At 43.7% G+C, this 26,296-nt stretch overlaps 1 protein-coding gene across 1 annotated transcript in view; it reads left to right on the top strand.

The window, feature by feature from the left end:
- The window catches only part of LOC121277748 (venom phosphodiesterase 2-like), a 166,531-nt gene that overhangs the window by 99,972 nt on the left and 40,263 nt on the right, over positions 1 to 26,296 (top strand). Inside the window, exons 17-18 of the mRNA XM_041187387.1 lie at positions 8,949 to 9,121; positions 9,229 to 9,280. Of these exons, the coding sequence (XP_041043321.1) occupies positions 8,949 to 9,121; positions 9,229 to 9,280 (225 nt within the window). The remainder of the gene's footprint in view (positions 1 to 8,948; positions 9,122 to 9,228; positions 9,281 to 26,296) is intronic.

Genomic DNA, 26,296 nt, shown 5'->3' with positions numbered 1-26,296 from the left:
ATGCATGTGAAAGAGCGCACACCCGACTCGCCATAAGAATATAAGGGACTACGATCCTGAAATTTGGCTCTACAGCCAGGTGAATCTGATGTAGTGGTTATCACCTTATTCCTCCTGACATTCGGCCAACTCCATTTTGATTGGTCTTCTAATATTGATGGTCCAGGCACCTGCCAAAAACAGCCATTACAAATCAAGATCCTATGATGTTAATTGGACCATGATGCAGTTTTCAGGTGCTGAAACATGGAGCATGTGCTGTAGAATCCTCAGACACGTTAGAGGTTTTTAAAATTCTTCTGTTGGGTTGATGGAGAATACATACTTTTTCTAGACCCCATGTGGCTGTCTCCCAGGATTGTTTCTCATCCCTCTTTACCCAGGCAGGCTGTGCCTATTGGCAGAGTGGTCAGATTACTGGGCTTGTCTGATCAACTGCTGCTCAAATTGCATGAATAATTTGCTGATGAAATGGTAATGGGACCCAACCCAATGGGAATTGGTCGAGCCTCTCAGCAGTGGCATTAAGGGGGTGCGCTCCATGAACTACCTGCCTGATGTCTGCCAAAACTGACAATAAATGCCTGAAATATGACTAAAATCTTTTTGACCAACATTACAACAATGACTATACTTTGGGAATTCCTGAGGTTGTTAAAGGTGCTATAAAAATGCAAGTTTTTCATCTATTGAATCCACTTCTTCGCAGACTAGGTACAATCTAATTTATCATGGGCTCTACCTTTATTTAATGGTCCCAAGAAAAATGTTGCTTTCCACAAATTTTCTATTCAATCCAAGCAATGTAGGAATTATTATGTATATTATAAGAATCTGGCACGTATAGTGTTAATGTGGGACTGAGCACATTACTGCCCACACAGTGATGTCACAGACACAAGGCCCACACATAGACAGCCGTGTGTACCAGCAAGCATGGAGACAGATCCTAGCTTGTATTTTTACTGTATATTTTCAAATAGTTCTAAGAGACAATAAAGACTTCCAGTTAACCTACATTTGACTACGAAGACTTCTTCAGACCTGCTGAACTGTACTACAATATCATGTCCCAGAAAGCTGTTGATGAGGTATACATGGACTTTCAAAAGCTTTTGATACACTGCCACGTGACAGATTTGTGAGAAAAGTTATTGTTCATGGAATAAAAGTGTGCCAGGAGCAATGTGGATACAAAATTGGCTGAAAAATATAAAGCATAGCATAATGGTTAATGGATATTTTTCAGTCCAAAATTAATTATGTAAGATTTAAAAACATTCGCGCATAAGTTTTTCAAAGCCATCATACTTTGTAATTAAACAGCACTTGCAGCAGGAGTGCATGAATATGACCAGATTTCTCAGTATGACTATGCTTGCACTGGGAGATATTTGGGCTAAGATGTTGAGGCAACCTTCCATATGTTGGCATAAGGGAATTAGTTAGAGTTGGGAATAGCGAAGAAGGAGAATGGGTTGCTCAATTGTCTTCAAACCCAATCACAGAACCACAGAATTTTAACGGCACAGAAGGAGGCCATTCAGCCCATCGTGATTGCACTAGTTCTCCAAATGAGCATTATGACCTAGTGCCATTGTCCTGCCTTTTCCCTGTATCCTTGCACATTGTTTCTATTTAAATAATCATCTAATGCCCTCTTGGATGTCTTGATTGATCCTGCCTGCACCACACTTCCAGGCAGTGCATTCCGGACCTGAACCACTAGTTGTGTGCAAAAAATTTTTCTCACATCACACTTGCTTCTTTTGCAAATCACTTTAAATCTGTGCTCTCTCGTTCTTGATCCTTTTACAAGTGGGAACAGCACCTCCTATCTACTCTGTCCAGCCCCCTCATGATTTTGAACATCTCTATCAAATCTCCTCTTAGCCTAATTCTCTCCAAGGAAAACAGTCCCAACTTCTCCAATCTATTTTTGTAACTGAAGTTTCTCATTCCTGGAGTCATTCTTGTAAACCTCTTCTGCACTCTCTCCAATGTGTTCACATCCTTCCCATAACATGGTGCCCAGAACTGTACGCAATACTCCAGCTGAGGTCTAATGAACATCTTATATCAATTCAGCATAACCTCCTTGCTCTTGTACTCTATGCCCCTATTAATTAAGTCCAGGATACCATGTGCTTTATTAACTGCTCCCTCCACCTGGCCTACCACCTTCAATGATCTATGCACATATACACCCAGGTCTTTCTGCTCCTCACCCACATCAAAATTTCACCCCTTTGTTTATATTTTCTGTCCATGTTCTTCCTACCAAAATGCTTCAACTCACATTCTCCACATTGAACTTTATCTGTCACCTATCCTCCCACTCCACCAACTTGTCTATGTCCTTTTAAAGTTCTACACTGTCCTTCTCACAGTTCACAACATTCCCAAGCTTCGTATCATCCGCAGATTTTGAAATTCTTCCCTGCACACCAAGATCTAGATCATTAATATATATCAGCAAGAGCAAGGGTCCCAATACCGACCACTGGGGAACTCCACTACAAACCTTCCTCCAGCCTGAAAAATATCCATTGACCATTACTCAATGCTTTATATTTTTCAGCCAATTTTGTATCCACGTTGCTCCTGTCGCTTTTATTCCATGAACAATAACTTTTCTCACAAATCTGTCACCTGGCACTGTATCAAAAGCTTTTGAAAGTCCATGTACACCACATCAACAGCATTACCCTCATCAAACTTTTCTGTTACCTCTTCAAAAAACTCCAGCAAGTTAGTTAAACACGATTTCCCCTTTAGAAATCCATGCTGGCTCTTCTTTATCAACCCATATTTTTCCAAGTGACTACTAATTTTATCCCGAATAATTGTTTCTAGAATCTTGCCCACCACTGAAGTTAAACTGACTGGTCTGTAATTGCTGGGCTTATCCCTACAACCTTTCTTGAACAAGGGCATAATGTTTGCAATTCTCCAGTCTTCTGGCACCTCTCCTGAGTCTAAGGAAAACTGAAAAATTATGGCCAGTGTCCCTGTAATTTCTACTCTCACTTCCTTCAATATCCTTGGATGCATCTCGTCTGGTCCCAGTGTCTTGTCAACTTTAAGTACCGACATTCTAGTGACAGAGTTTCCTCATCTGTCACCATGGCCTGGGTAGCATCTACCTCCTAAAGACGAATGCAAAGTGTTCATTTAATGCCTCAGCCATGGCCCTTTCATCCACGTGTAAATTCCCTTTATGTCCCTAATCTGCCCTACTCCTCCTTTTATCACCCTTTTACTATTTATATGTCTATAAAAGACTTTCTGGATTCTCCTTTATGTTGGCTGTCAATCTTTTCTCATAATCCCTCTTCGCTTCCCTAATATTTTTTTTGCCTGCCCCCTGGACCTTCTGTATGCCTCTTGGTTCGCAATTGTATTTTCCACCTGACACCTGTGATAAGCACACTTTTTCTTCTTTGTCTTAATTTCTAGCTCCTTTATCATTCAGGGAGCTCTGGATTTGTTTGCCCTACCTTTCCCTTTCGATGGTAACAACTTGACTTTGCCCGAACCAATTCTTTTTTGAAGGTAGCCCATTGTTCGCCTACAGTTTTTCCCGCCAATCTTTCATTCCAGTCTATCTGGCCCAGCTCTGTTCTTGCGCCATCAAAGTCAGCTCTCGTCCAGTTAATTTTTCTTACTCTGGATTGCCTATCGTCCTTTTCTACCATCATCCTAAAATGTACAATACAATGATCACTGTCTCCTAAATGTTCCCCCATTGACACTTGATCTATTTGGCCCAGCTCATTTCCAAGAATAAGGTCCAACAATGCGTGTTTCCTTTTTTGATTGGACACACACTGCTGTAGAAAATCTTCCTCAACACAATCCAGGAACTTTTGCTCCTCTCTGCCCTTTACACTACCACTGTCCCAGTCTACATTCGGGTAATTAAAGACACCCGTTATAACTACTTTATATTGCTTGCATGTCTCTGCAATTTCCTTGCAGATTTTTTCTTCTACATCTTTCTCACTCTTTGGTTGTCTGAGCAATATAATTGCACCCTTTTAGTTCCTTAGCTCTAGCCAAATTGATTCTGTCCCTGAACCCTCTGGGACATCCTCTTTCTCCAGAACTGTAATGCTCTCCTTAACCAATACAGCCACCCATCCTCCTTTCCTTCCTTTTCTATCTTTTCTGAACACCTTGTACCCTAGAAAATTTAACACCCATTTCTGCCCTTCCTTCAGCCAGGTCTTTGTTATCGTCACAACATCAAATTTCCACATGGCAACCTGTGCCTGTAACTCTCCAATCTTATTTACTATACTCCGTGCATTCACATACATGCATAGTAACCCTGATTTAGATTCTGTTAATTTCTCCCTTACCCCGACTTCAACTATTAACTTACAATTCTCCATACTAGTGCTATCTGTCCCTCCCAGTATTTTGTGCACCCTGGTATTCCTCTCTAATATTTTCTCCTGGTTCCCACACCCCTGCTGAGCTTGTTTAAACCCTCCCAACAGCACTAGCAAAACACCCCATAAGGAACTCAGTCCCAGCTCTGTTCAGGTGCAACCCATTTGTCTTATACAGGTGCCATCTCCCTCAGAGCCAGATCCAGTGTCCCAGGAATCAAAGCCCTCCATCCTGCACTATCTTTCCAGCCACGCATTCATCTCATTTATCCTCCTATTTCTGTACTCACTGGCACGTAGCACTGGCAGTAATCCAGAGGTTACTACATTAGAGGTCCTGCTTGCTAATTTTCTACCTAGCTCCCTAAATTCTGATTGCACTTCCCCCTTTTTACCTAAGTCATTGGTACCAATGTGGTACATGACCTCTGACTGTTCACCCTCCCCCAGAAGAATGTCCTGTGACATCCATGACCCGGCACTAGTGAGGCAACATACCATCCTGAAGTCCCGTCTCCGACCACAGAAATGCCTGTCTGTTCCCCCTAACCAATGAATCTCCTATCACTATTGGTCTTTCTTTCTTCTTCCCCCTCACCTGTACAACCGAGACGTTCGTGGTGCCACAAACTTGGCTCTGACTGCATTCCTTTGAAGAACCAATGCCCTCACCAGCTTCCAAAACAGAAAACTGATTCATAAGTGGGGACCCCAGGGGACTCCTGCACTACCTGCCAACTTCTTTTGGACTGCCTGGTGGTCATCCATTTCCTCTCTGTCTCCAGGTCCTTAAGCTGTGATGTGACCACCTCTCTGAACGTGCTATCCATGTAGTTCTCAGCCTCGCAGATGAGCCACAGTGACTCCAGCCGCCGCTCGAGCTCTGAAACTTGGAGCTCATGTTTCTGCAGCTGGCAACACTTCCTGCACGTGTGGTCTTCTAGGACAATGGTAGTGTCCATGGCGTGGCACTTATTACAGGACACGTGTTCCACTCGACTGAGCTGCCCTGCCATGTCTCAAATCTACTTCCCTTATGTTAACTTTATTCCACTTTGGAATATTTATATTACTTTATTATATTGGCCCTAAATTTCCATTACTCCTGGCGCATCCCAGTTAAATCCAAGTACAGCAACTTGTTTAAAAATATTACACTTTTCTAATTTACTCATCAGGTCCTACTTACCAAGGCCGCTGCTCTTCTTTCTGAGGAAAGGTAGAAAAGGAAAGGAGTACCTCCTCCCTCCTCACCAAACTCCCTCAATCACCTCAGCTCTCAAAATCTCGCCACTTCTGTTTTTATAACTCTTCCCACCTCTAGGTGCTGCTGACTGCCTGACTCATGGTCCTCCTCTCACACTCTCTTCGAGGTGCTGCTGATTGCCTGTCCCTGGGCCCTCCTCTCGCACTCTCCTCTTCAACATATTAATACACTTTACCAATTTCATACTATATATCTAAAAAATTTGCTAATTATTAAAGTAAAACTGTTCTTGTTGATGGTAATCTGCCAGTTGCTAAAAATACTGTTCTAATACCTAATGGTGCAAGATGGCCTCAGTACATGTTGAGAGACACATAACATGAATAATGATAAGTACTGGCAGACTCTTAATGAATAGTGCAGATAGGAAATTGTGGGGAATAAAGGGCAGAATTTTACCATTCTCTGCTGCTGGGTTTCCATGCAGGGGGGACCAAAAATTGTGGACGTGTCCTTTCTGCTGTCTACGCATCAACCCCTGACCTTTCAGTGCTTTTATGGGGGCCGGGGTAGGGCTGGTCACCCTCTCCCCAGTTGGAGCCCTTAAGTGGACAATTAGCCCCTTCTCCTCCTCCCCCTCCACACCGTGCCTCCTCTCCTGATCCGTCGGGTGATCTTTGGACTTACCTCCACCTTGGGCTACCGGCACTTTGTTCTGTGGCACTATCCCAACAGCTTCCACCGCTTCCAGTAGCACTGTTGGGACTAGAGAGCTTTTGGCCAATCAGATGGCCATCAGCTCTCTGAGGCAGGACTTCCTCCCCAGATGTGGTGGAAGACCGCCTCCAGTCAATTAATGCTTCTCGGTGTGTGAAATGGCTGTGGGAGTGAGGGTACATTCCCCACCAACCTTTATGGTGGAGGGACAGGAAACCTTGCCATCTGAAAAATTCTGCCTCAAAGGGTTGAAACAAAATCTCACTGACAGCTATCTAGGAACATATGTAGCATTTCAGTGGCTGCGTTGCCCAGAAATTACTGCAAAAATAATTACAGATTCACAGCATATGCCATTTTCAATGGATTAAAAAAAAAACAACTTGTGGTAGGAAGAGATAAGCAGTAAGTTGTGAATAGCCACAAAGTACTAGATGACTGACTTTGCTCTGTGAGGAGGGTAATGAGTGTCAGGAAATTGCTGGATTTGGTCCCCAAGTATGAATGAATCTCACCACAGACATTTAGGACTGGTATTCCACCTAAATGACATGATTTTTTTAGGTCTGACATGAGGGTGTCCCAGAAGGGGGAGAATCAAAAATGTGAAGTCTCACACCTGCAGGTCATAAAATTGTTCTTGGAGATTGTTAAAATTAAAATGTTCAATTAAAAAAGGTTTATTTAACTAGTCTCTTCCTCTCTTTTTTAATCCAATTTTTTCCCCCTCTCTTTAATTCTCTTTGTATATCTAATTTGATTCTAATTCATCCCATTTCCTTGTCCGTCATACACTCTGTTTCCTACTCTATCCTTAAGTTCCATTGGTTAAAGAGATGGACCAATGGTCCCTATGTTCATGGAGTTCCAGATGCCTCACTGACATCACTGCTCCATTATCAATTTACATTTCCATTAATTTGCAGTGCCAAAACAATATGACCTGAGGGGTGAGAAAAAAAAATATGGCACTCACTGCAAAAGTGTAATACTCCAGCAATTTCTGGGCCATCAAACTTCATTTTTAAAAATTTATTATGATTTGCTGATTTGAAAATATGGCTGACGACGGGAATTCTGAAACCCTTTTTCCACAATATGTTCGGAACTACTACTTAAGTATCATGAAAACATATTTTGTAATTTCTCATCCCATACCACAGAGTTGAATTGTGTTCAAAATAACCAATGGGCTAAACCTAAAATAAACAAGTTCCAGACTCAATTACAGCTATGTTTGTAAGAAGATTATATACTTTCTTGGCACAAAGTTTACATATTGAACAGTTTGTTCCAAGCTGATGCAAGAATGGAGAAGTTTGTCTTATTGCAGGAATGTGTAATTATGATCTAATTTCCTTGCATGAATAAATATTGTACTTCCAAGTGATTCACTGAATTGCATCATCAAGACTCAGGCCTGATGACACTGCAGGGCTGAATTTTACCAGACTTTTGGGAATGGGCTGGGAAGCAAGAAGGCTGGAAAAATGACACAGGAAGCCCCGCTCGAAGGTGGTACGCTTGACATCTTCCCTCTGCCATGCTATTTTGCCAGTGGGAAAGGTGGTAGAAGAACCACCTGTCCAGAACCTAAATGAGGCACTTAAATGACCCATTAAAGGCCTTTACCCACCTCTACTTGTATTTTGCCAGCTTCTGGGTGGCCCCCTGCCATATACGGAGACTGCCTGGTAAGCCCTGGTGGCCTCCCAGCAGACTTCAGGCAGGGACCTCCTTTCCAGGTACTTTTTGGCCCATGAAGTGGTCTCTGGCAGCAATGGCCGCCCCTGCGCTCAGTAACACCCATCTTGCAGGGTCTGACTGACTGAACCCAGCACCCCTAGATTCCACTTACCAGACTTTGATGGAGCTCAGCTATCGATGTGCCCTCATCCTAAAGGTGCAGCCTCAGAAGTAGCTATTGGTGGTGCTGTTGAGGCTACTGAGCTGTCAGTTCTCTAATTGGGCTGGCAATTCTTTGGGGGCAGGCTGCTGTCTTTGTTAAGGACAGCAGTCCTGGCTGCAGCCATTTCATTGGCTCCTGTTGGCAAAGTGCAGATTCAGCCCCCACTGCCCCTTGATGCAGGGTCAGCCCCCATTTTTGGCCCCAATGGCAGGAAACCTGCCACCTACTTCAAATTCAGGCTATAGTGTCTCTCAAAGCATTGATGATAATGCATTTTCCTTTTGCAATAGTAGTGATGCTAAGGGTCTGATGCTGACTATACAGTGAGAGTGAGGTATATTGGTGTAGGTGGAAGAGGGGTGGGTGAGGGTAAAATGGTAACATTAATCTATTGCAAACTGACTGCTGATGCTAATGTGACACACGAGTGTAAATCTGTAAGTCTGGAAAAGTAAAACTAGATAAACACATACCTACCCTGAGGAGAATCCATGTAAAATTTGCTTTATTGGTTTGTAAATTTAATGCATGCTTATCATTTGCTCCATATCTGATGTCTAATTTTCCACCAGTCCTAACTCAGCGATTAGTCGAGAATAAATATCACTTTCTTTAAACGTGCCATTTCAATACATACAATACATAGAAAGGTGATACCAAAGAAGAACAGGCAAAAATGTATATTTGTAACAGGATTACTCTTGTCTTCCCTTGTTAGATTTGTTGCAGATTACGCCTGCACCTAATAATGGATCTCATGGCAGTCTAAACCATCTGCTGAAAAACCCTTTTTACAGCCCTACTCTTCCTAAAGAGGTATCTGCTTTAACTATTTGTCCACTCTCCAAATTGATTCCAAATGACAATCTGGGATGTTCATGTAATGGCTTGGTAAGTACAGGACTGGCTGAATATTTCACAGTATGTTAGATTGTACAAGGTTTCTTTAAGAGATACCAAGTGAACTGTGATACCAACAGAATGTATATGTCCCTTAGACCCTGCCTATTGAAGAAATTAATAAAAGACTCAACCTTACTGCCACGAAAGGTAAGATAATATATTGCTTTTCTAGTTCTTATGCCATGCTAAATGTCAAGTCTGCAAGTGTGAGTGATGGAACTTAAGTACACTGTGACTAAATTCTAACAGATAAGAATTATTGACTGGAAAAAAAGACTGCCAAATTATTACAGAATAAATTCCCAAATAAAAACAACTAATCCACAAGATTTCTCTTGGAATTACTGGCTATCCTTGAGAATAATCTTTTCTCCATGATGAAGCTCTGACCTTGAATATGCAACATAACTATAAAGGATAGACAATTCAACATGAGTGAAGCCAATGTTGTAAGAACAGTTAAGTTTCCAAGAAAATGTTCTCCTCAATGGAATGTTCCTGTAATCGATATAAATGTTTCACTATTGTATTTGCAGTAGGGTGTTAGATTAATGCACTTGGTATTTTCAGGAATGTGAAGTATTGACAGTAGCCCCATCCCTACACACATATATGTATACATATACGCAATGATAATTTGATTTCATATAATGAATGAATACTAGAGAAGGCAACATTGACATACTAGTCATGAGATTTATAGTTGTTAATTATAGTTAATCATGTTAAAAAAAATTAAGTGGTAAGTTATTTAAATTTTGAAGCTCCTGTTTGCATTGTTGTGAAAGGCATCTTGCAGTTTTCTTTTGAAGGAGGTCTTGTGGCACAGTGGAAGCATCCCTGCCCCTTAGCTAGAAGCTCTGAGTTCAAGTCCCATTCCAGAACTTAATGGCCAAGGAATGTGCTTTTATAATGTGACCAAACAGGTTGAATATCAACTTGTAAATCCTCCCAATGTATGCCAATGGCAGGTAGTAAGAGCAGGAGAGATTCCTGGTCAGTCATGTGATGGAAAGAAATTGGAGCCTCTAGCATTGCTCCAGGTTACATGTTCATAAAAGTGTATGTTGCCACAGCAACTTGGACACCTTGTGGATGCTGGTTGGCAGGACAGCTGGTGCAAGTTAGATTTGAGCCAACAGTTTGATCTCCATTCAGGCTGAGATGGATTTGGAACCTGCCTCCTTGCCCTACCCATGGTGGAGATCATGGTGCTATGGGTCAGACCTGCCTTCAGGCAGAGAAATCAAGGAAAGGTTTTCTTTCCTCTCTGTTATTCTCCCATCTTTTTGATTTGCAATATCAAAGATTCTTCCACTCTGTAGCCTTGATTGCTATAGAGAAGCCTACATTCATCTAAATTAATATAGAGTAATAAAGTAGAGCAAGTTCTTTCAGGTCAAAATCCTGGAACTCTCTACCTATCTGCACTGCGTGTGTACCAACAACAAATGGACTCCAGCAGTTCAAGAATGCAGTTCACCATCAGCCTCTCAAGAGCAATGAAGAATGGGCAATAGATGCTGGCCTAGCCACCAAGCCAACATCCCATGAACAGCCAAAAAAAGAATTGACATTAGAAAAGACTTCTTCATGCAAAGAAGTTTTGAACTCTATTCTGCAACGTCAATTGATGCTAGATCACTTGTCAGTTTGAAAACTGAGTTTGATAAAATTTTCGTGAAGCAAAGGTTTTAAGAGCTATGGGGCAAAGGTGGGTATGTAGTTATGTTGCAGATCAGCTGTGATTTCATTGAATGGTGAAACAAGCTTGAGTAGTTAAATGGTTGCTCCTGTTCCTATCTTCCTATGTTCCAATAATCACTTATGTAATTTAGGCAGATTATATTTCCCAGGTGGTGGAGATGGGAGTGCCAGCCCTGAATACAGGGTTGACATCTAGTGGTTGGCCTCTTGCACTCGACATGAGTGGAGTGCCCAACATCTGCTCACGACCCTCCCCATGCCCCTCCCCATTGAAGACCTGGTGTGTTGGAGCTCTATCTATAGATTATTAGGTTGACATCAAGTGGAATACCTGCATCTGATGGTAGTGGATTGGAGTCACCCCCATTGCATCTAGCCCGGCCTTCTAGTAGGGAGTTCTAATTAAGTCAGGCTAATGACCTGTCCATGTAAAAAGGAGTCTTCATTATGGAAATGAACCGGAGCACAATCTGCTGGATGTAGAGACAATAGAAGAAATCAGTTGCTTCATGTATCACTAGAAATGGAAGAGAGAAGATTAATTGGCTGAAACATCATTAATTTCATATTTGGAGAGTAACAGGATCCAACAGCTCAAGGGTGAGAATTCTCATCTTACAAACCAATGCTCACCAGCCCAAATTATGTAGCTATTTCAACAGTTTTGATAGATGCTATAATACAGAAATGTCCTCATTTATAACAAAGCAAAATATATATCATTTTTTTTCTCATTTGGAAATGTAGCTCAGCTGACTCATCAGACTATGTGATGCAGCATTTTCACAGTGATGTTTGTACAATTCTTGCTTCCTTTGGGCGGGATTTTCCAGCCTCGCTGTGGCAGGTTCCCCTGTGGCGGATGTGGCAAGACAGCCAAATGTCCATTGACTTCGGTAGTGCCAATAAATCCCACTGGTGGTTGGGATCAGAAAATCCCACCCAGGTTTGTTATTCTAAAACGATTACTACAGATCTTTTTTACTCGATTACGCATGAATCACCACATCATCAGTTATATACAGTTGAATATAATTTGTTTTGTCATATTGTGCTATTTATATCCAGAAACAAATCAGAACCAAAACCTTGAATACTTTCCAAATGTCAGGGCAAGGGCCAAGTACTTTAAAAAGTGTTGATCTTTGTTGTGGAGTTGATTTTCCAAGCAACTTTACTTAGTAGACACATTTAACTTTACAAGAAGCAGCAGCAACCACATGTGTGCATCAAACTCTATAACTAAAGAAGAACTCTCCCACCTAGAGGTTCCCCGCGCCGCTAACCCATTGGTTTACACAGATCATGTGATCTTACAGCACAGGGGCCAGGAATTTTGCCATTGTCGGGCAGGCTCAGCAGGGGCGAGCGGAAATGGTCAGGAAACCGACCGCCACCTGCAATTGGGGCCCAACCACGATTTCACACTGGTGGGCCAATTAAGGCCCGCCCAGCATGAAACACATGCTGCAGCACTCAGCACTGCCTGTGTTGGGGGGGGTGAGGAGGGCGAGCAGGGAACTTTGTGCATGCGCGCAGGTGCGCGCAGGAAAAGCTCCCTGAGTTTGTAAATTATAAAAAAGACATGACCCCTCATGTGACTCTGTCACATGAGCAGGAACATGTTATTAATAAAGTGTTTACATTTTTATTTAATTTTTAATAGCTGTTGTAAACCTCATCCCGCCTGTGGATGAGACTTCCTAAAATATCCAAAGGCTGCTTGGCCTTTTCGCCCACCTGCCAACTATAAGGTTGGACGGGCAGTGAAAAATGTAATTCAATTGGGACTTTAATGGCCTTAATAGGCGTGTTAATTGTCGGAAGGCGCACTGCCGACTCCTGCGTGCACCCGCCAACCAAAATATTGCGCAAGTGCGCAATGACATCGGGACACTCGCCCGACATCATCGCGCAACATTTTACACTCGGGTGGGTCGGACATGTGCCCACCTGCTCAGCAAAAAATTCAGCCCAAGGCTATCCTTAAAGCTACAGTTCTATGTTTATCAAAACTATAATCACTACAATCTTCCAAAAGGCAAACAAATTAATGTATCTTTGATTAACATTAGTCCTATTTTATAACCTGATCTGACCAGGAATACCACCAGATATACAGCAGACAAAGATTTTCTGGCCAAAGGAAATGTCTGTTGTTTCCAGTGTAGGCAGCATGTAACCTTCATGCTACCTTCTCAGTTACATGGTTGTAATGTGCTGTTGAGTGACTGCATGTCTCAGCAGGGGGCACAAAATCGTGATAGCTGTCATCATTTAAAGTTAGCCTGCAATATGTAAAGCCAGCCTGCATTTTAAAGGGAGCTCCATTCTGGCTGGAGGAATTGCTGGTATTGGTTGCAGAAGAGAGTGTGAGCAAGAACACTGAATTATAGCATAACATGACAGAGAGCAGTCTCCAAGGGTGGAATTTTCTGTTCCTGCTTGCAGTAGGTTTTGTGGTGGGCAGGAGCAGAAATTCAGAGACAGGCCAAAGATCGGATTTCTACAGGTGGGAAATCAGTTTGGAATTTTCCCCTCATCACGTTCATGGTGGGCTGATGGCAGGTCAGGTTTCCTGCTGATCCATGGCAGGAATGACATTTGCATGCATGACCTTGTCATGAATGTTTATTAAAAATGCTATTTGCCAGAATCACATTTCACCTCTCAATCTTGTACCACGTCAGCCGGAAATTAAACCGGTCTAACTCACATTTATAGATGAGTGGTGTGCAGCTGTTCCACTCCCTAAATGTTCAATTGGTGTGTACTGATCAGAAGCACAGCATACGTGTTTATGCCAGGTACCCTGGGAGTTCCCAGGGCTCACACATCCTGAGTCACTCCCAGGTGCCTCGCATATTCTAAGGGCCTCAGCAATCACAGAGATGGCTGCTTGGGGATAAGAGGTACCCGCTCAAACAGTGGCCCGTGGCATCTGTGTGTCAACCTCAGAGTACCTTGGAGGAGAGGTAAAATGCGGCACATAGCTCAACATGGTCCATCATTGAGCAGACCACTGGCATCCTGAAGATGTGCTTCCGATGTTTGGACTGCTCAGGTGAAGCTCTGGCTCTGCAGTACTCTCCGCAGACGGTGTTCCCATAATCGTGGTCTGCTGCACCCTCTCAACCTCCCGCTTCAAAGGGGGGTTCTCTTGTCAGAGGGAAACATGGCGGAGGCTGAAAGCTCCTCAGACAATGAAGAGCAGGAAGGTCAGGAACCTGAAGATGGAGATAAGAGTCAACTTCCTCATGAGGATGCCATTGAAGAAGCATGACATGGAAGACCTGCCCATGCCACACTGATAGCCACCAGATTCCAGGAGGAGTAAGGTGCATGCAATGGTATATGGCCACATTCCTTCTGTCCCTTAATGCTATGTTAGTGCACTGAAAGGCCTTTATAATCAGTAACATCGAGAGCAAGTTCAACATTCTTGCACCTTCAAACCTCATGATACACCTGGCCCTAAACGCTGGAAAGGTCAGCAGCAAATCCTATATCCATGTGCTCTGGGAAGTGAAAGTCTGCACAACAGCGCAAATGCTACGTCAAAAGATTTGATGCCACCATCGCCACCTTAATGAGAAACTTTTAGTGGACACTGAAATGCACGCATGGTTGGAGAGACCATCATGGCTGCAGGTCTTGTGCTTTGGCCCTGCCAATGAAGACGGCCATCCCATTTTGAAAAACAATTGCAGCTAACCTTTCGTAGCTATTGAGCACATCTAACTACATGTTGTAAGAGTTACAGGTTACTAACGCATTTTGCAGACACTTCCAGTAAAGAGTTTGACACATCTCCCTGACATAACACAAGGGTCAAGTAACTATTATGACTCAGCCACACATAATATAAATGTGAGTTTCACAAAGAAACCCTGAGTGGGAGCATGGCTCACCCTCGCAATAAGAGGACACATAGATACAAATGCACAAAACTTTCAATTGACGAGACCATTCTCATGAACAGCAAATGTATTTACAAAGATTCATGATGTAGACAGTGATTGAATACTTGTGACCCAGAAGGGATGTCAAAGTTTCCTAATTTTTCTAACCCTACCACTACTTCTTGGTATATCCCTGATATCCACAGCAGAGGTAGAGGCAGCCTGCTGACTGCTATGCCCTGTTGTCTTTGATGATTTGCGCAGTTGTCCTCCAGAGGGGATGAGATCTGGATGGCTCCGGCCTGCTTTGGGTGTCCTGCTGTGGGACAGGTGCACCCTCCTCGGCCTGTACAGCTGGAGATGATGGGGTCACAGGCAGAGGGGATTGGGATCATTTAAAGACTCTTGATGTCACCTGGGTGGATGGCTCCGGGGTGTCCAGCTGCTGGTCCTCTTCCTTATTAGTGCCTGAGGGCCCCTGCCTGACTCCCTGCAGAGAAGGGGCTCCTGGAGAGAGGTAGAGGTGCCTCACTCCCTCTCGCCAAGTCACTGATGGATCTCACCAATGCCTGTAGCAATGGAATGCAGGTCTCCATGATAATCTGGCAGGAAACACTGGACCAAGGTCTCCAAGGCAACTGCCACCCTTCCCATGGAGAATTTGAGGCATTTCAGAGCCACAATATCGGACAAAACACAGATGGACTCCTCCATCTTTCGCTCTAGTCTGTTGACTGCCTATTGCAACTTTACTTGATTTCTGCCACCTCCAGCATGCGAGAAGGCTGTTTCCACAGGCTCATCATCTGACTCGGACTCAGCAGGTGCCTGATCTCCAGCAGTGCTCCAAGTGCCAGAAACCTGGGCTGTCACTGCTTCTCACAGCTGCAAAGGTGTTCATCAAAATGTGACCCTGAGCCTAATCTGAACTATGACCCACTGGGGTGTGTGCCTCTGCGCTGGTAGAAGATGCAGGTGAACGCAGTGACCAGTGTTCTTCAAATAAATCCTCATCATCCACCTCTGAGGTGGGCTGGGGACTGGGGCGTAGGTTTGATCTGCTGGTCTGTCTGGACCCACTGGTGCCTGTAAGAGAGAGAAGATAGTTTTAGTTCATGAATAGGCTGAATATAACATTGCATATCACTTACTGAGAATGTCAGGATGTGATCAGTGCATCAGTAAGGGGCAGGAGAATGGATTAGGAAGGAGGGTTTTAGATTTCTGAGGCATTGGGATCTGTTCTGGAGCAGGTGGGACGTGTTCAAGGAGGACGGGTTACATCTTAACAGGACCTGGACAAATATCCTCGCGGGGAGGTTTGCTGGTGCTGTTGTGGAGGGTTTAAACTAGATTGGCAGGGGATGGGAACCTGAGAGGAAATTCAGAGAGGAGAGGAGAAAAACTGGCAGTAGGAAGTAGAGAAGTATTAACTAATAAGGAGGATATATCAGAGAGTATATCAAGGTAGGTAGAATACATGGAGAGTTTGATAGAATTAGAGTAGGCAATGGTAAGCCATTAGATGGGGCCTGAGTAAGAAGGAAATTAAAAAAGACTATATCAGGGCTAATGTGCATGTATGTGAATGCACAAAGTGTGGTTAATAAGATTGGTGAACTGCAGGCACACAGGCACTGGAATTATGATATTATTGCTATAACAGAGACCTGGCTCAAAGAAGGGCAGGACTGGGTGTTAAATATTCCTGGGTGCAAGGTGTTTAGGAGAGACAGTAAAGGAAGAAAAAGCAGGGAGTGGCAGTATACTTGCCATAGAGGAGTTAGAAGGTCCATAGAAGGCTCACCAGACTGAATCCTGGCAGGATTATCGTATGAGGAGAGATTGGGCCGACTAGGTCTGTATTCACTGGAGTTTAGAAGAATGAGAGGAGATCTCATTGAAACATATAAAATTCTGACAGAGCTGGACAGACTGGATGCAGGGATGATATTTCCTCTGGCTGCGGGGGGGGGGGGGTCTAGAACAAGGTCTCAGGATACGAGGTAGGCGATTTAGGACTGAGATGAGGAGAAACTTCTTCACTCAGAGACTGATGAACCTATGCAATTCTCTACCACAAAAGGCTGCGGAGGCTAAGTAACTGAATATATTTGAGAAGGAAATTGATGGATTTTTGGACTTTAAAGGCATCTAGGGGTATGGGGAGAGCGTGGGAGTATGGTGTTATGATAGAGGATCAACCATGATCATACTTAGCGTCAGAGCAGGCTCACGGGGCGGAAGACCTACTCCTGTTCCCATTTTTGATGTTTACTTATTGATCAAGGATGGCATTACAGTACTGGAGAGAAAGTATGTTCTAGTAAGGTCAAGGATGGAATCTCTCTAGCTAGAGGTAAAGAATGAAAAAAGTGCAATAACATTGATCAGGGTAGTACACAGACCACCAACTAGTGGACGGGATGTACAGAAACAAATCTGCAAAGAAATTGCAGAGGTGCAAGACTTGTAGAGTAATTATAATGGAGGACTTCAATTATCCAAATATAGACTGCAATAGGAGTACTGCAAAGGGACAAGAGGGGTGAGAGTTCCTGGATTGTGCTCAAGATAATTTTCTGCAGCACCATGTTTCTGGTACAATGAGAGGACAGGCACTGTTGGACCTAGTTCTGGGGAATGAGTTGGCCCAAGTGGAACAAATATCAGTGGGAGAGCATTTAGGGGACAGTGATCATTGTATCATAAGGTTTAGACTGGCCATAGAAAAGGACAAGGAACAAGCCAGTGCAGGGATAATTAACTGGGGGAAAGCCATCTTCGATGGGATGAGAATGCATCTTAATTGTGTGAGTTGGAATCAAATGTTGGCAGAAGAAACAGTGTCTGAACAATGGGCTACCTTCAAAGAAAAAGTATTACAGGCAAATTCAAGGTATATTCACTTGAAGGGGCAAGGTAGGACAAATAAACCCAGAGTGCCCTGGATTATGAAAGAGATAGAGGTGAAGATGAAAAGGGAGGAGTGTGCATCCGACAGATGGCAGGTAGAAAATACAATGGAGAATAAGACTGAATATAGAAAGACCAGAGAGGAAGTGAAGAAACTAATAAGAAAAGCAAGGAGAGAGCATGAAATTAGATTGGCAGCTAACATGAAAGGGAATCCCGAGGTCTTCTATAAGCATATAAATAATATAAGGGTGGTAAAAGGAGGAGTAGGGCCGATTAGGGACAAAAAAGGGGACTTGGCATGTGGAGGAGGAGAAATAGCAGAGGTATTAAATGAATATCTTGCATCTGTCTTTACAAAGAAAGAAGATGCTACCCAGATTGAGGTGAGACAGATGGTAACTAATATACTAGTAGAATTTACAATTGAGAAGGAGGAGGTTTTAGAAATGCTATCTTTACTTAAAATTTGTAAGGTACCAGGAATGGATGAGATGCATCCAAGAGTACTGAGGGAAGTGGGAGTAGAAATTTCAGAGGCACTAGTGATAATCTTCCAGTCTTCCTTAGACACAGGGGAGGTGCCAGAGACTGAAGCATTGCAAAATATCACACCCTTGTTCAAAGAGGGGTGCTAGGATAAAGCCGGCAATTACAGACCAGTCAGTTTGACTTCAGTGGTAGGGAAACTTCTGGAAGCATCAGGACTAAATCAATAGTCACTTAGACAATTGCAGGATAATTAAAGAATGGCAGCATGGATTCATTAAGGGAAAATCATGTTTAACTAGCTTGCTGGAATTTTTTGAGGAAGTAACAGAGAAGGTTGATAAGGGAAATGCTGTTGATGTGGCGTATATGGATTTTCAAAAGGCACTTAATACAATGACACACAACAAACCTGTGAGCAAAATTCCAGCTCATGGAATAAGGGGGAAAGTAGGCACTCAGATAAGAACTTGGCTGAGTGACAGGAAACAGAGAGTAGTGATAAATGGTGGTTTTTCAGATTGGAGGAAGGTTTGTACTGGAGTTCCCCAGGGGTCAGTTTTGGAACCCTTGCTCTTCCTGATATATATTAATGGCCTCGACCATGGTGCTAAGGGCATGATTTCAAAAGTTGCAAATGATACAAAGGTAAGAAATGTTGTCAACTGTGATGAGGATGGTTTTGAACTTCAAAGGGACATAGACATGTTGATGGACTGGGCAGACAAGCGGAAGATGAAGTTCAATGCAGATAAGTGTGAGGTGATTCATTTTGGCAGGAGGAATATGGAGGGACAGTATAAAATAAAGGGAGGAGCTCTAAAGGAGGTGCAGGAATACAGGGAGCTCGGTGCATATGTACATAAGCCATTGAAGATGGCAGGGCATGTTGAGAGAGCAGTTAATAAAGCATATAGTGTCTTAGGCTTTATTAACAAGGGCATTGACTACTACAGTAAAGAGATCATGTTAAATTTGTATAAGACTCTAGTTAGGCCTCATCTGGAGTACAGCATCCAGTTCTGGGCATCATACTTGAGGAAGGAAATGAAGGCATTCGAGAGAGTACAGAGGAGATTCACAGGAATGATTCCAGCGATGAAGAACTGTAGCTGGAAGAACTGGAGAGGTTGGGATTGTTTTCCTTGGAGAAAAGAAGGCTGAGAGGAGACTTGACAGATGTAAATGGTAAGAAACTGTTCCCACTCAAGAGAACATCAAGAACTAGAGGGCACAAATTCAAAATAATTGGCAGAAGCAATAAAAGTGATGTGAGGAAATATTTTTTGGAACGAGCTTCATGAGAAGGTGCTGGAGGCAGGTTCAATCAAGGTAATCAAAAGAGAAATGGATTGCTATCTGAAAAGTAAGAATGTGCAAGGTTATGGGGATAAGGCAGGGGAGTGGGACTAGGTAGAATGTTCTTTCAGAGAGTCAGTGCAGACTCGATGAGCCAGATGGCCTCCTTCTGCACTGTATGGATTCTGTGATTCTGTGGATTCATGGAGGTCTTATCCATACTGGCTTGCTGGGAAAAGCTGATCTTACCTTCCCCACAGGAGCGAACTCTGTCCCCCCCTGCCAACTCAGTAGCAACCTCCTTGAATCAGCCATCCCTCTTCCATTCTGGGATCTCTTCTACCAATATCCATTACAAGCCTACCGACTCCCACAGCTACCTTGACTACAGCTCCTCACACCCCGCTTCCTGTAAAGACTCCATCCCATTCTCTCAGTTCCTTCGCCTCTGTCGCATCTGTTCCGATGATGCTACCTTCAAAAACAGTTCCTCTGACATGTCCTCTTTCTTCCTTAACCAAGGTTTTCCACCCACGGTCGTTGACAGGGCCCTCAACCGTGTCCGGCCCATCTCTCGCGCATCTGCCCTCACGCCTTCTCCTCCCTCCCGGAAACATGATAGGGTCCCCCTTGTCCTCACTTATCACCCCACCAGCCTCCGCATTCAAAGGATCATCCTCCGCCATTTCCGCCAACTCCAGCATGATGCCACCACCAAACACATCTTCCCTTCACCCCCCACCATCGGCATTCTGTACGATCGTTCCCTCCAGGACACCCTGGTCCACTCCTCCATTACCCCCTACTCCTCAACCCCCACCTATGGCACTTCCCCATGCCCATGCAAAAGATGCAACATCTGCCCCTTCACTTCCTCTCTCCTCACCGTCCAAGGGCCCAAACACTCCTTTCAAGTGAAGCAGCATTTCACTTGCATTTCCCCCAACTTAGTCTACTGTATTCGTTGCTCCCAATGTGGTGTCCTCTACATTGGAGAGACCAAACGTAAACTGGGCGACCGCTTTGCAGAACACCTGCGGTCTGTCCGCAAGAATGACCCAAACCTCCCTGTCGCTTGCCATTTTAACCCTCCACCCTGCTCTCTTGCTCACATGTCTGTCCTTGGCTTGCTGCATTGTTCCAGTGAAGCCCAATGCAAACTGGAGGAACAACACCTTATCTTCCGACTAGGCACTTTACAACCTTCCAGACTGAATATTGAATTCAACAACTTTAGGTCCTGAACTCCCTCCTCCATCCCCACCCCCTTTCTGTTTCTTCCCCCTGCCTTTTGTTTTTCCAATAAATTATATAGATTTTTCTTTTCCCACCTATTTCCATTATTTTTAAATATTTTTAAATCTTTTATGCTCCCTCTACCCCCACTAGAGTTATACCTTAATTCCCCAACCATCCATTCTTAATTAGCACATTCGTTTAGATATATATCACCAACTTCAACACCTATGTGTTCTTTTGTTCTGTTGTCTGTGACACCTTTTGATGATCTGCTTCTATTACTGCTTGCTTGTCCCTACAACCACACCCCCCCTCCACTTCTCTCCCCGCCCCCCCCCCCCCCCCCCCACACACACACACACACACACACACCTTAAACCAGGTTATATTTCACCCTTTCCTTGGATTCACCTAGTTCTGTTGAAGGGTCATGAGGACTCGAAACGTTAACTCTTTTCTTCTCCGCCGATGCTGCCAGACCTGCTGAGTTTTTCCAGGTAATTCTGTTTTTGTCTGGGATCTCTCCCTCTTGTTGTGGGCGAGTTTGGCCTCCATGTAGACAAATTGAATGGAATGTGATGAGAAGAAATAGAGGAGAGTTTGGGAAGCATGCATGCCTGATGTGTGTGCTGAGCCATCCCCAGTGTCATGAAGAGATATTAATGTATACAATGTTATTGGAAATTATTTTAAATTGGACTTGTGGTAGGATCTGTGTCTGTGGGTGTGTCTGTGTGTGTCTTAATTGGATTAAAGCCAGCTAGTCTGGGTGCTTTGATATATAGTAGTTTGAGATGTAAGCAATAAGATAGAGGAGACATTTGCATTTTGTTAAATAAACCATGAAAGACTGGGGATGAAATCTTGCACCTAGATAGGAGACACCAAGCAATATGTTTATATTACTAATAAATTTGGTACTATGAAAGAAGTTTCATTGTTAGAAGAGGTAGAGTTCAAAGGGTCTGGTGATAAAATGAGAATTTACATTCAAAGGGAAGGCTCAGTATATCCAGAAGACTTTTGTTTGGGTCAAAGCATGTAATATCTAAGCAGCCTGTAAGCCTGCAACTGTCTGTAAAGGAAACAAATTGAAAGGAACCTCATTTTGAATTCATAAGATAAAATGTGCTTTGCCTGGAGTCTGCTTGAAGTCGATGGGTTATTGTTGCCTTGGGGAAGATTACCTGGGGTGATTAATTTGGAGATTTGTTTAGTAGTTATTATGGTAGTAATTTGTAGGAGTGTATGTGTTCAATACCTTGTTAAATTAATAAATATTTATTTAATTTATATAAAAAACCTCGAAGCTTGGTGGTTTCATTTCTGAATTCCGAGCTGCATCTCAAACATACCAATTTAAAATGTAGGTTATGACAGTTGGTTAAAGTTTCCCTCTAGGATTTTAAATAACTCAGTCTTTGCCAACTGCTGACCAGTAAGGGCTGAGGATGGAGTTTGTGCTGCATGATAGGTGAGATTCTGGTGATGTTAAAGTGTCTGTGAGACAAGCAGTGCTGACATCTCCCCCGCTAATATTGTATGAGATCCCTGACTCAATGGGTGCATGATGTCATTACGAAAATGTGAGATTAGCGCCTTCTGAAGATTGACTTACCTTGGTGGAGCAGATGAGATCATTCATTCTCTTCCTGAACTGGATTGCATTTCTCAGACGGGTGCACAACCAGTTGTCCTCCCTTGCAACCGCCTCCCAGGCTGGCGAGGTGAGGCTGGTGGGCCTCCTGGAACCATCCCTTAGGTAGAGGACACCCCGGTGCTGGTGGAATCCAAGGATGAGGGCCTCGAGTGAGTCACTGCTGAACCTTGATGCAGCTTTTTTCTTGAGTGCAGCCATCTCAAAACGTTTCCGCCACACAGCTGGGCTAGAGAGAGTGAATATTTGTGTTTGGGGTGGTGTTTAAAAATGGCATCCAGGCTTTTGACCCCATTAGGTAACAGCGGGCTGGACTAATCAGTTCCTATCCTGCCATGTGATTTGGAGAGCTACTCACCTATACAAACATGCTGGCTGCTGCACTTAGTCTCCAAACTGGAAAATTCTGCCCCAAGATTTTCCACTGCTACACTGGAGGCCTTGGTCAAGGAGGTGCAAAGAAAGGGGCAAGAAAGTGCTCCAGACAAAACCTCAAAAGGCAGTGGGATGTGTGGTTGGTTTATGGACTGGAGTCATGAGCCATGTGATCAGCAGATAAGCCTTGTCAGCCAGTAGACCCCCACACTAGTTTGTCGTGGTGGCTCAAATGCAGATTGTATAATGAACTGCCACAGAATAAAGGCATCATGACTGCTGCCAGGACAATCGATTGAATGATTTGCTGCATATGGTTGCACACCAGCTGGACATTAAGGGAGTAGGATTCCTATCGGTTGTGGTAAATCTTGGAGTTGAAATGTGCACCCAGAAAGCAATGTAAATACCGTCAATGGCACCACGTATCATGAGAAGCCTGAAGCACATTCTTACTCTGACTGTTTCTCTCTGGTATGATAAAAGTTCATGACCATGGTCACCTTCACAGCCACCAGCAATGCCATTCTCTCCCTGCTCTGAGGCTGCTTTTGTGGCTGGTTTAAGTGAGGTCCTTTTTACTGAAGTTGAGGCATCTAATAGATTGTTCCTTGCTAAGGCTCTGCTTCCCGCTAAGAGCCCTTCTTCCCCTCCTTTTTCCAGCAGCTTGTTCAAGGGAGATGCAAATTACTGCAGCCACATCTTGGAGATCCTTGGGGTACCACACCACTCGACTTCAACATCTTTGTATGACTCTGGAAACCAAAAAACACTTTCACCATTGCAGTAAGAGCCAATAGAAATCAATCAGTTATTCACTCATTATCAGTTGATAATCTCTTTCAATAGCCCTGGTGGATTGTCCTTCTTGCTGCCGAATGGTTGTTCAGCCATGCATGTTTAAGAAATGGTGTTAGATGTAACATTGAGCTCAATGTGGCAGTGCTGGCATCAAATCAGTGTTACATGCTGACTGACAGCCAATCTGCTCACATTGCATACTTCCAATGCACACTCCCTGTGCATGTTCTGGCTTGAGTAACACCAGAAAAGAGAGAGAGTGTGTATGTATGGTCTTTATGTCTTTGTCCTTTTCATTTGATTCTGAGCTGTCTTGAAGGATTTTTATAAGTTTCGTAAATATTCCTGAAACAGTCAGATCTACTAACATTGCCTGCTACCTTTTGTTAATCTGCAAATTGGGGAAAAAAAGATATTTTTCTGTATCATTGATCAGGACAGTTTCATTTATTTTTCACACTCTGAGTGTTAACTTTGAAAAGCATTAATGTAAATGCACTGCCTAAATTGACAGAATCTCCCACACTTGTGCCTGGGACAAGTTTCCCGGCCCCCAGGACAAAAGGGCTTAAGTATTCGGTGTCTTCTTTGCTGCTCCAAATTGTAAGATATGCAATTTCCATCAGCAGCCAATAGGTGGGAGGGATTTAGATCATGATCCCATCAATGTCATACCCATTAGGGTAATTTGAAAAAGTCCCACTTAATTAATATCAGATAGAAATGTTTATTATATCACAAAAATAAAATACTGCAGGTGCTGGAAACCTGCATTACAAATAGAAAATGCTGGAAATACTTAGCAGGTCTGGGAGCATCCGTGGAGAGAGAAACAGTTAATGTTTCAAGTCAATGACCTTCCTTCAAAACCTGCTGAGTATTTCAGCATCTTCTGCTTTTATTGTATTACGTTGGGTTAGCATCAAAGCAGCTCCAGTGGTGACAGTTATCAAATGCTCTGCCCTTTCATCATCCAAATTGAATTTCTGAAAGAATATAGGATTGGCAGTAGGAATAGGTCCATCCACTTTTGAAAGATGACAACCCCAAATACCTGCCTTCTCAACTTATTCCTAAATCCTTGTTTTTACCTGAAATTTACATAGCTGCATCCTCTTTGGACACAGGAGATTTGGAGGAAGTTCAGTTGCAGTATCATTCAGATTGGTGCCACCAGGTCCTTTCTGCTTTGACATGGTCATGTTATGCTAATATCATTAGTGGCTAGTTACAAAAAAATGTCTATTGTGGTAAACAGAGTAAAGCACTCTCCAGTTCAAAAAAAGGAAATTATATTTAAAAACAATACAAAATAACCACCATATCATCACAGCAATCATAGTATCATGAGATTTAGGTTAACCATTGAAAAGGACATGGAGCAATCTAATGCAAGATGCTGGGATTTGCGCAGATCTCTGATTTTCTACTGGTGCAGAGTGCCCTCACATGGCACTTAGATCTCCATGGCAACAAGCAGTCAACTATGTCAACCACAAGGGTTTTCACTTGCTGAATGTTCAGCTGTGACAACCACAAACACAGCCTACAGGTCTGCACATGATTCCCATGGAGCGTCCACAACTCTTACATCCTCAGCAGGTCTCAGATCCCTGACATCTTCCAGAGTCCGCAGAGGCTGTAGGGTTGGCTCCTCAGGGGCAAGGGCTACCCAGAGAGGACATGGCTGATGATGCCTGTGTGGCCGCCTCAGGGTGCCGCAGAGAGAAGATGCAATGAGGCTCATGCTGCAACCTGGACTTTGGTGGGGTAAGCGATGGGCATTTTGAAAATTAGGTTCCGGTGACTCAGCATGTCCAGTGGAGCACTGCAATACAGTCCACAGGGGTGTCACACATGATCATCAATCAGCAGGCTGCCTCCGCCTCTGCTGTGAATGTCTGGAGAGCACCAAGATGTAGCGGCAGGGTTAGGAAGGTTAAGGAGATGTAGTTGCACAGCCTGAGCATGGGTAATCATTTGTGCAAAATGTTCACTATTGTCAAGAAATTCCCAAGAATGTCTCCCTGCCTATGGCTCCATGTTCTGATAAGCAGTGTTCATGTCACTCAAATGTGAAACTTTTCTGCACAAGATAAAGGCAGGTGTCTCAGCCCAGGGCCTCTTCCCTGTACTTTGTGTAACATTGAGACCAAAGTGATGGTCCGGCTTCACACTCTCTGGACACACTACTGATGCCTGCAGTGCTTGTCATTGTTGCCAGATGTTGTGGGCAGGCGTCACAGAGTTCCGTCATTCTGTATGTGTGCTCTTAGCACCTTTAAGGCGGGGCTGGCCCCCATCTCTTCAGCATCTGTGACCAGTGATACTGTGCTCCTGAAGGGGTCAGGTGCTGAAGGCTGAAAAAGGATCAGGTGCATTTAAAGTTTCATGGCTGTGTCTCTATGATGTGACCCTAATCACAGAGCGCAAGCAAGCTGCACTCTGCCAGACAAGAGTCAGACGTTCACAGAGGCTATGTGAAGATCTATGGAGTGTCGTCACTGCATGTCGTCATCATCCTCCTGGAATCGAGCAACATTTAGGGCCTCAACTATGTCTCCATGACTGGAGCATTCTCACAAAGGGTATTCGTGCTACCATAAGCCAAACTGGAGTCAAACGTTCATAGATGCAATGTGAGGATCTATGGCGTCTCCTCACTGCATGTTGTCATCATCCTCCACAAATCCAGCAGCTATGAGGGCCTCCCAAGCACACTGACCTCATCTGGCCAGTGGGAGGGCTTCATCCCTGTCATCGTCATTTTCGAGGACC

This window comes from Carcharodon carcharias, chromosome 5 (assembly GCF_017639515.1).
Source record: "Carcharodon carcharias isolate sCarCar2 chromosome 5, sCarCar2.pri, whole genome shotgun sequence".
Lineage (NCBI taxonomy): Eukaryota > Metazoa > Chordata > Chondrichthyes > Lamniformes > Lamnidae > Carcharodon > Carcharodon carcharias.
This window is presented reverse-complemented; position numbering and strand designations above follow the sequence as displayed.